This window comes from Eublepharis macularius, chromosome 14, assembly GCF_028583425.1.
Source record: "Eublepharis macularius isolate TG4126 chromosome 14, MPM_Emac_v1.0, whole genome shotgun sequence".
NCBI classification, from domain to species: domain Eukaryota; kingdom Metazoa; phylum Chordata; class Lepidosauria; order Squamata; family Eublepharidae; genus Eublepharis; species Eublepharis macularius.
The window spans coordinates 58714984-58726410 of record NC_072803.1 but is presented as its reverse complement, the minus strand read 5'-3'; the positions used below and the strand labels follow the sequence as shown (position 1 = coordinate 58726410).

General features: G+C 44.5%; 1 protein-coding gene across 2 annotated transcripts in view; it reads left to right on the top strand.

The window, feature by feature from the left end:
* The first annotated feature begins 2846 nt into the window (after window positions 1–2846).
* The window catches only part of PRRX2 (paired related homeobox 2), a 136998-nt gene continuing 128417 nt past the window's right edge, over window positions 2847–11427 (top strand). For both annotated transcript variants that reach the window (XM_054998234.1, XM_054998233.1), the window contains exon 1: window positions 2847–3110. In XM_054998234.1, the coding sequence (XP_054854209.1) occupies window positions 2864–3110 (247 nt within the window). In that variant the 5' untranslated portion in view covers window positions 2847–2863. The remainder of the gene's footprint in view (window positions 3111–11427) is intronic.

The window sequence follows — 11427 nt, the reverse complement described above, 5'->3', positions numbered from 1 at the left end:
GGCAGGCGGGTAGTGTCTTCACGGCGTCCGGACATCGTTGACACCACCCGTGAAGAGAAATACATTATAAATATATATTTGAACATACTTGAGTATTGAACTTTAGAATACTTACCTTCTGAATTTACTTGTGGATATTTGATTGTTTGGCTTGTCTGCACCTGTTGGATTAATGTATTTATATGGACTTTTTGGAAACGGACTAGATACGGATTATTCATGTAGATTATCAGCAGCTTGCACTTGATATGTATAATTCATTTTTTGACTTCAGGTTTATGTATATTGCACAGAGCACATTGCCACTAAATATTCTATACAATTAAGTACTTTATTACATTTAGAGTCGTCTCTTTTTGGTCCTCCATGTGTGGAGACTCAAAGCCAAGCTACAAGTGAGGAATTACACTTGCCTGGCAAGTGAACAGACTCATGTGTATTCCTCCCTGTTCACTTGCCATTCACTTGTGCTCCACTTGATCAAGTGGAGAGCAAGTGAAGTGAGTCTGTTCACTTGCCAGGCAAGTATAATTCCTCACTTGTAGCTTGGCTCTCACTGGTTTCTTTGGAGTCTCCTAGTGAACGGCATTCCGAAGTAGCCTGCCTCCGAATATGGAGGGGGCGTTCAGTCATCTTGGCTCAAAAAACACAGGTGTTCTTCATGAATATGTCTACTCCCCTTTTAAAGTCATCCAGTCTCATCACAGTCACCATAACTGCCTCCTGTGGCAGTGAGTTCCATAAGGTAATTTTGGACTCTGTCAAGAAGCACTTTTTCTCTGTCCTGTATGTATTGCCCACTAACTTCTTTGGATGCCCCCTCGTTCTAGTATTCGGGGAAGGGGTCTTTCTCTCTGCCCATTTTCTCCACGCCGTACATATGATCCATGCAATAAACCACCTATCCATGGTTTGAAGAGGGCCAGCAGCTGGGACTCCGGGAATTCTTCTGCTGCGTGCAGTATGTGTATGCCATTTGGGATGCCACCCTTGGTTCAAGGGTGGGGCAAAAAAATTCCAAATAAATAAACACACACAAAACCAAAACACCCATTGTTATGATGGCGGAAGGGAACTTGAAGAGAATACTTGCATATTGGTGGTGGGGAGTGCCATCAAGTCATAGCTGATTTATGGTGCCCCCTGGTGGGGTTTTCACGGCAAGAGATTAACAGAGGTGGTTTGCCATTGCTGCCTCCGCAACTCTGGTCTTCATCGGAGGTCCCCCATCCAATTACTAACCAAGGCCAACCCTGCTTAGCTTCTGAGATCTGACGAGATCAGGCTCACCTGGGCTGCCTAGGTCAGAATATTAGAAGGTAACAAAAGATGCAACTTTCATACTTTCCGATAAGAAGACCCACTGCTCCTACCAAGCTGCCTCGTATTAGGGTGAGAGCAGTGCTGACTCTAAGTGGTATGAGCACAATGGTCCCATGTTTATGGGTGGGCCAGTGCACACCGAGTGGCGTTTGGAGCCCTGTCAACACAATGTCCCTGATCACAGCTCAGTGATGAGAGTGCAGGGGGCCCAAGCAACTGTCCTTTAATGCATGGGGTGAAACGGCCCTGGCTGCAGGGCGGGGGGCAGGCGTAGCCCAGCCATCATGACACAGAGCTATAAATAGAATGCTTTGCATTTCTCTATAGGTGGTCACAAAGACTGCTCACTTCCATGGGAGAAATTCACTGGAATCCCTCAAGCCCTGTTCGCATGTTACAGCGAACTCATGTACATCCTGCATATACATCTATTTATCAGACAGCCAACAAGCCGTCTCTTCACAAATGCGAACAGGGCCCAGTACCTGGATACATGTGGGTTTAAATCACAGAACTTGTTGAGAATGACTTGATGCGCGTGTAAAGAAAGATCAAGTGTAGGCTACACACACACTTCTGTTCACTGTCACATGTGAGCAGTGCTTCAATCTCTGAAGATCAAAGATGCTGCTCTCTGCTGTGTTGCCCCGTCTGGGGCTCCGTGTTTCTCTCTGATGCTGGAGCACAGCAGAAAACTGGGGCTTTTATGTGCCAGATTTGTATGACTAGGTGTCTTTAAAAGAACTGCATAACTGCATAAGAACCCCCCCCCCCCATCTACCTAGGCTAACTCTAGAGGTCAGTTTTTCCTCCTATGGAATTTGCAACTTTCCAAGGGCAGAGACCTTCATTTTATAGCTTGTTGAAAGAGGCACTTAAGATTTTTCTGGAACAACAAGCCCTGAAAGGCTGTGGGAGAAAGAAAACACTTCGAGAGCAAAAAGGCAACCAGAGGGGATTCCTTTGCCACTGATTTAACCCTTCTTTTTTTCCCCAATCCTCATCCTCTCCTTACAAAAAAAAAATTGAAGAAAGGAGGGGGGAGGACTAACAGGCGCAGAAAATTGGGGCGGAAAGGAGGAGGGCGCGTGTGTGTTGTCGAGGTGGGAGTGAGCTTTGTCAATTTCAGAGGAGGGCAAATCTTTGTCAATTTCAGGCGACCAGCGTGGTGGGGGGAAACATTTGTCAATTTCAAGAGACGGGAGGAAAATCTCGGTCAGTTGCACAGCCAAGAACATTGAAGGAGCTGAAAAGGAGATTTCGCCGGAGAAAGTTTGAGGGTTCCCCCCCTCACTCTGTCCCAGACGTCAGCACGAGGCGGACCAAGAAAAAAAGTATTTTCTTTTTCCCTGGGAAAGGCAGGAGGAGGAGGAGAGGAGGGGGGAACGCGAGCGAGCAAGAGCGCGAGCGACATCCTAAGTTTTTGGAGGGGGGTGGGGTGGGGAGGGAAAGGGGCTCGCCGGCTCGCAGCTCCCAGCTGGGGGAGAGGGGGGCGCCGCTGAAGCTGGAGGTGGGGGCGACCCGGGAGTCCTCGGGAGGCATGGAAGGGGTTGCAGCCTACGGCATGGACAAGCAATTCGCCCCCAACCCGGTGCGGATTTTGGATCCTCCGGACAACCCCCAGGCGAGGAAAAACTTCAGCGTCAGCCACCTCCTGGACCTGGAGGAAGTGGCTGCCGGCATGAACGGAGCCAAAGAGCCCGGCCCGGAGGCGAGGGACGGCGGCAAAGGCGCCCAGGAGCACTCCGGGGGCAGCAGCGGCAGCGAAGGAGGCGCGCTGCAAGAAGGTGAGCGCCTCGCGGCTGGGGCTGGGGCTGGGGCTGGGCAGCGGCGCGCCGGGCCAGGGAGGCGGCCGCGCGATCCTAAGGGCGCCGGCGAGGGATGGGGACCGGCGATCGCCCTCTTGGGTCGTGGACGGAGCCGTTGCGAGCAGACCCCTCATTCCTGCCCAGGCCGGAGAGTCGCGGCACCCTCCTCTGGCGCGCTTCTCCTGCGCAAGCACCGGGGGAGAGGGCGCCCGAGACCCCCATTTGCTCCTCCGGCGAACCCTCTCCGCGGGACGGGGGCTTGCCCTTCGGACCAGCTCCTGTCATGCCCTGAACAGCCCCTGACCCGTGGGAGGTCTTGGGGAACTCGATTGGAGAGCAGACCTATGCACTGAAAGGGGAGCGGTTCGATAGTCGAAATGCACTGAAAGGCGACTTTGCAACAGGTCAAGTCAGCACCAGTGATGGACCCGATCCTGGTTGTTAAGCACGTCTTTAGTTCCACCAAGAAACTCAGTGGGGGTCCCTTGCCGGGTAGTTATTCCTAACCAAACCGATCGGTGCTGAAACGGTCTGTGAATAGGCCCGAGCCTGTTATACACATCCCTATTTCGCCCTGCCATAAACAGCAATGGGGCAGAAGTTCTTTAGAATAAATCTTATTGGACATGATCTCGCAAACGTTCACAATTGTTGAGCACCGTTGTTGTCAGTGGCAGAGCAAAACATGTGCATTATGTCTCATGCTAGAATAATACTAATAATACTAGAATAATACCAATATTAATATTAGTAATAAGAAGAAGGTATCTCTTTTGCAGCTTCGGGTGGAACCCAGGGAAAGTTGGGGGCACCTAAGGGCATTTTCACAAATAATTCTCAATTTTTCCCCCTTTTTATATTTCCTCATTCCAGTGAGTGTTGCACCCCAAAATGGGAGATGATTCTTTAAAGACTAACACACTTACGGCAAAATAAAACAGGAGTCCAATGGCACTTTTGAGCTGAACTACATTTATTCCAGCATCAACTTCCATTCATCAGAGCTCACTTCATCAGATGCAAGATGTCGACATCCATGAGGCTGATGAATTTATTTTAAAGGCGACAAACGACACCCCCTTTCCCGCCTTTCTGTTGTGCACAGAATTTAATTGAAATGCATTGGTCTTACGGATGCGTTACATCTTCAGGCGTCTGGTGACATGAGCTCTGGCTCACAGAAAGCTTGTGCTGGAATTTAAAAAAGAAAAAAGCCGGAAGTGCTCATGGTCTCCTGTTTTAGTTTGCTTCAATAGACAGTGATGCTGGAATTAACATTAATGGCGGCATCTGACCCAACGGCCTCGAAAGCTTATACTGCAATAAATGTAGAGGCTTTATGGTGCCTAAGGCCCCTTCTCTTGTCTGTACAAATCCCGTATCAGTGGAACATTCGATATCAGTTCCAACTGTCCTGCCAGTCTCTGGCCCACATGAACACTGTTTGCACGGGGACAAAAAATATAGCGCATGAGATGCCTGGAGGCATTTTTGGGATCGTATATGGAAATGCCATGTCCCATTGAAAATCAAAGCACACGCTGAGCCAAGGAAGCTCTTGTATATAGGCCTCCGTTGAAGGGGGATTCACTGAGCCTTCTTCCTCTGACTCTTCCCTCATGGCAGAGATTGCTCATTTGTAGGGTGTAATTCTGGTGATCATATATAGTTATAGTTAGGTTTGTAGACCACAATATGTATGTTGAAGGGTAGTGACACTTGCTTCTCCTGTCCAGAAGATTACTGTTCTTCGCATTCCACAGTTGGGAGAACTAAAGTGTACATAAGGACTTACTCAAGGCCCTCTTTTGAATCTGTGGCAGAGGTGGGACTTGGACAAACTTCTCTCTCCAAACCAGCCATTCCATTTAGAGTTGCCAACTTTTTACCAGTCCCTGCTTCTGTGCCCAGTAACAATATGATCTGCAGACATTCGCAAGTCTACCTACTCCATTGACTCCTTCCATGCTGTGAAGGGGTTTGGCTGTTGATTTCTGCAGATCAAGGAGTGACTTAAGTCCAGAACATTTTTATGTACGGGAAAACAACTTTAGATCCTAGTTGGATTTCAGTCGGCAAATGCCTTTAAGCGTGAGCATTACGCAAGGCAGCCATCTCTGGATAGACTGATTTCATTTGGTAAAATTCTTCATGCAGTGTCGAGATGACACAAGTAAGCCATGACGAGTTCTGTATAACGAGGTCCTTGAAAAGTCCCCTTATCGACACAGGTTGGCACAGCTGTGCCAAATGCTCAGATCTCCTTCTGTCGTACCAATAGAGGGGCAGGTATTCACATGGGGAAAGTTCTGGGCTGTGATCTGGGCTGTCAAATGGGGACAATATCAGTCTACTACATGGTGGCATCAAGAGATTCTTGATGATGATGATGATGACAACGACGACGCAGACATATTAATATGATTAATATGGTAGATATATTATATCCATAGAACTTAGATGATCTCGATATTAGTGGCTGATATCCAATAGAAAGGCTGATTCGTACATCCGTGGTGATGAGTGTAATATTAGTTGATGACCTGCAAGTGTGAATGGGCCGTCACAGATACAACAGTAGGAACAAAAAAAGAACCTGCGTTTGCCTTCATCCTCAGCGCTTTGCCTGCAGCGTTTATGTGCTCAGCAGTCAAATACAGAGAAATTCAGCATGTCTGGAACGGGCTGGAGTCCTCATGAAATCAGGTTGCAGATGGTGGTGAGGTAGATACGGGTGAGGCAGGGACAATGAAATTCACGCTTGGGGGCAGCAAGACTGTTTTTCACATGAATACTGGAATCTACTCCTGGGGTAGTTTGTCTGCAGTATCAAGTACCCTTTGACTCTTACTCTGGGATCTGGATTTTTACTTTGGGCTAAACCCTGTTTGTTTCAGAGAAAGAGACTTCCCTTCTCCACCTCCCCCTTTTTTTGGGGCCTCTGTTCCCAACTGAGGAAAAAGAAGATCTAGGGTCCCTTTCACACCATCTTGGTTTCATCTCTTACTGCGAGTTTATCGTATCCTGTTCTAAATCAAGGAGGGAAGAACAAGCAGTTACATTACATCCCGTGGACGCTTGTAATAGGGCTTGCTTACTCTCTTGGTGTTAACATACTTACAGTTAACTGATGTGAGACAGTTAAAAATGACTGGGGGGGCAGGTCTGCAGAAAAGTTAATAGGGAGAACAGCTAAGGCGCTTGACCAAACCTGACCAGTCTGTAAGGTCACCCTTGGAGGCTTGGCTGCAGCTAAGCCAGCCATCAGGGAGTCAGCGTGGACCAGGCATGGGTCCTTCTTCAGTGACGAGGGTCCCTCCACAGACACACTCATTTTGCAGCACTCTTCTCGGTATCAGGTCAAAACTGATTCCCCAAGCTTTCAAATGACTATTTCTGGTCTGTTAGTTTTAAAATTGTATTTCAGACGGACAGATAGTAATAGGCATGCCGAAAGACACCTTGAAGGTACATGTTACATTAAAATAACATAGAATAAAATAGAAGTGCAATGGAGTTCAGTAAACTGGGGTGTGAGTTTATCTTCCAATAGAAGACAGGACTGTGTTGTAGCTGATCGAACAAACATTTTGCCTCCTTCTCTTTATAAGACTCTTTTAGCCTGCTGCTGTGCAGAATTTGGGCATTTGGTGATAGCTGTTTTTTTAAAAAAATATCATTAGAATCAAACTAAACTAATCAAAGCAGGTGGAATAATCAGGCAGCAGAACTGATCTCCAGACCCAAATCGCCAGCCACCTTCGTTCTTTGGGTTTGGGCTTGCCTTTTAGGTGCATCCCGGAAAATATTCCCCAAGTACTCTGAAATGTAAAGCGAAAGACTCTGTCTTTTTAGCTTCCGAGGGCCAAGCTAGAAGTGACGAATTACACTTGAATGGCAAGTGAACAGACTCACATGTATTCCTCCCTGTTCACTTGCTCTCCACTTGCGTGCCACTCGATCAATTCAATCTGCTGCTTCTGAGGGAGTCTGAAGAATAAGTGGCCAGAAAAGTTAACAGTTTCCTGATACAAATGTTTAGTTTCCCACTTTCCTTGTAACATCTTAGAAGATTAGCAATGGCTTTATATTTAAGAACAGAAGCCTTGGGATTCCTACAACATAAGGACATATGCCTCGTAAGTGCCCAAATAGTTTTATTTTGTATGTTCTGCTACTTATGTACCTATAACCAAGGGAAAAAACTTTGACAATCTGCCCTTTTTGGGGGTCGAAACCTTGAGCAGCATCAGCTCAAAGAGAGATATCAAACAGGGTTGGTGGTTTGGAACACTTTCCCGTTTTGGTGTACCCAGCACTTAGCTAAAGCACCACTTAGGGGCTGGGGAGATTTTGCGATGGGCTGCGAGCATTTATATTCATTCCCTCCAGCAAACATACTTTTTTTAGTATGAGCAGTGTAAGATGGAAGCCGTCTTTTAAAATTGGAGATTGTGTTCTTTAAATAATGGGTCTTTCTCAGTCCTGTTTGTTTCAATGGCGAAGCAAAACATAGGTTGAAAATGTTTCCGTGAAGATCAGTTTGGGTTTGAAAGTGCTACGATCTGGATGGTTTATAACCAAAGTTATTTGTGATTATTCATAACAATGTGGCTTCGGAAATACCACGGGACAAGCAACTTGCAGTGAAAGACTACACTTTATATAAGGACATGATTGAGGAGTGCAAGATTGTTTTATTGGAATTACAAAGTGAGTGTGGATCGTTCCTTGTTATTCCGTGGTTCTTCATCTACGTGGCTGCTTAGAGACAATGTACACATTCATTTTAGTGTGCAGTTAAGTGGCTTTCGACATTGTTTGTATCTAATGTGGCCCACAGTTTTATTATGTGCTACCAGTGGTCACAGAAGGGGGGAAATAAAGGAGAACTTTAGAGATAAGAATGCCGACAGTACAACTGTTCGATTAATTTTTTAAAAATAAATGTTTTTAATACACATTTTAGAGAGGCAGTTTGTCAATTCCCATGCAAAGCGGTCACCCAATGAATTTTAAACATATTTACTCAGAAGTAAGTTCCATTGATGGGAACAATATGGACCTCGGAGTCTACCTGAAAAGGGTACCCTAAGGCTCTCATTTCTTTTATTGCCCATGAGATCGGGCAGGGCTATCTGGGATCTGTTTTGGTACCATCCACACGCCGTAAGTCGGGACTCCCTCTCTCCTGGGAATCAGTACAACCGGCATCAGTTGCAGCAAACCCCCCCCCCCCACTCCCCATTGTTTTCCGATGGCGTTAGGACTAATTTTAGCTGGACCACGCCCTTAATTTTAGTGGGTAGCACAAAGTTTCCAGAGATGGTATTGGATCTGCAAGGCCTTTACGGTAGCTGTAGACCTAGGAAAGCGCTTTTTCCAGAGGGGATGGGTACAGATATTTTCACACACACACACACACACCAAATCACAGTAAAGCCAATAGTGTATGTATACAATTATGTATGCAGTTATTGAAAGGAATGCAAGGAAACTCCTAGCTCCGTGGCTCTAATCTGTATATTAAGGAATAAATGGAGGTAAACTTGTTTTGAATTTTTGTTCTATTTTCTCCTCCACCACAATCATATCTGAGGTTCTCCAAAAGCAACAGAATGAGCATTTTGCAGAACCGTTCTCCACTTCGGAGGAGACTTCAGACGATAACTTCATAATCTCAGCTCCATTCAAAAGGACCCAGCAGCACCTTTGTAAGCTCTGGGTAGTCCAATACAATTTGGCTCCGTCAAAGATATCCCATTGCTTCATTTCCCTCTCATTCACTAGTGCAAAAACAACATTCCAGATGAATAATAACAGTCAGAAACACATCGGGACATCTTGTAAGGCAAAAACCAAAATTAAGATTATGTTCTAAAGTACCGTCCTCCCGCTTTGCTGGAAGAAGCCAGACGGTGAGTAGCCGACTTCAAAGGCACAGAAGTGCAGAAGTGATTTTAATGCCATAAACACTCAACATGGGCTTTTGTGAGAGAGACCGCGAGGAGAGAGGGCGATATCTGTATGCAATTATGCATTTTGCTTTCTGAAGCCATCCTTAAAGCTGCCATAAACGAGGCCCGCTGGATCCATCGCATGCGTTTCTTCTCCCGCCGGAAGATTCAAAATAGAGCTGAAGCTCGTTGTACGTTTCAGCGTCAAAAATGAGCCTTCAGTTTTATTTTGCAAAAAACAAAATAGGCGAAGGAGCATTCAGTTGACTTGAGATTTCGATCGGAGGGCCACTTTTCTCCTCTGTCAGCTGAAAAGGAAATCTTCTACCCATGCACCTTCTCAGGTCAGAAAGGAAATGAAAATGAGTCTCTATGAAAGAAAACTTATACACACCAAGAGAAAAGTGTCTTCTACAGGTCTTTGTGTTGAAAATGAGATGGGAATCAATGTTCCCCCTAGTCTAATCAAGGCCGCCCAAGACGTCTCTAGAGAAGTCCATCCAAGTCACTTCACATACTCCCATTTTCCGTTTTTTATCAAGAAATTTATTGGGTAGGTTAACATACATTTCACAGATTACATATTACATCTATTTCTTTTTCAACTAGTACTGATTGTCTTACATTTATCAATTCAAATACACATTTCCCACCCTCCTCCCCTTTTACCCTAGACCCCCAACAGCACTAAAACTTTTTTAAATCTTATCATTTCCTTCTATTCTAATATTTGTCCCAGTTTTCAAAGGTAAAGTTCTTACATAGTTTTTAGTTTTATTATCATATACATATTAATAACTATCCATAGACCATATTTGTCCTTTGACATCCCACTTATTTTTCAAATACTCTTTAAGTTTTTCCCAGTCCTTTAAAAATTCATTTGAGCTTTGTTCTTTCAATTTTCTTGTCAATTTGTCCATCTCCACCATGTACAACAGTTTTTGTATCCAATCCTCAGTTTCTGGTATCTCCTCTTGCTTCCAGTATTGCGCATATAATAATCTTGCTGCCACCAACATGTAATACAATAATGTCCTGTCCAGTACATTGACTTTTTCCATAGTAAGCCCTAACAGAAACATTTCAGGGCATTTTGACAAATTACCTTTCATAATTCTCAACATTTCCGCATATATCTTAGACCAAAATTGCTTAGCTTTATCACAAGTCCACCACATGTGATAGAAAGAGCCTTCATGTTGTTTACATTTCCAACATTTGTTTGACATAACGTTACTCATATTTGCACATACTCCCATTTTCCTGTATGCTTTTTATTCTGCCGCATCACCCATAGCAGGAAATTAAAAATCCACCCCTGTTTTTAAACAAAGGGCAACACTCTGCCTCCATATTTGAGGCCAAGACACACAAACCTTTGCCTTCTCACTCCCTTTGGTTTTAAAAGATTGGGGGGGGGGGTTGCTGGCTATTATTTTCCCACAAGCCTTTTAAAACACCCCTGAAGATTCTGAAGTTGCTTTTTTTACAGAAATCAAAAGCTGCTTAAAGGAACCTGGTGCAATGCTGAAGAAGATGTATTAGGAATTGAGTCTCCTCAATTGGACTGGCTTTGGGAAAAATACACAGAGGAAGGAACTGCAAGGTTTACTGGCGAGTAAGCTCCTTTGAAAGCAAGGCCATTGACTTCCAATTAATTGTGTGGAAACTCAGACAGCGTTTGAGAAGGGTTCCTATTATGATTTCTTTCATACAAGGTCAATTCATTAAAGACTTTTCCTATCAAAAAGAGGGTCTGTTCAACCCCCCGTTTCTTGTTCCAAATGCTATCTCTTAAAGTTGTCATTTTAAACTTAATGGTAAAGACTTACATTATATCTTATCTTACTTAATAACACTCAAAAGACCATAATTGTCCTTTAACATCCCAACTTTTTTCTAAGTATTTTTTCAATTTCCCCCAGTCCTCAAAAAATTCCTTCGGATCTTGCTTTCTCAGTTTCCTTGTTAATTTGTCCATTTCCGCTATATATATATTTCTTCTTTCTTCCAATATTGTGCATACAAAGTTCTTGCCGCCATTATCATATAGTACAGTATTCCTATGTCCCTTCTATCAATGTCTTCTAAATGCAAGGATAACAATAACATTTCTGGATTCTTAACTACATTATTTTGGAGTATTAAAGACATTTCAGTACATATTTTAGACCAGAAGTCTCTAGCCTTATCACAAGTCCACCACATATGAAATAGAGAACCTTCATGCTCTTTACATTTCCAACACTGTTGGAAGTCAATAGAGGAAAGGGGGAGGGGAGGGGGTGGGGAGCATATACCATATATATAGGGGATAATTAGTAAGTAAGATATAA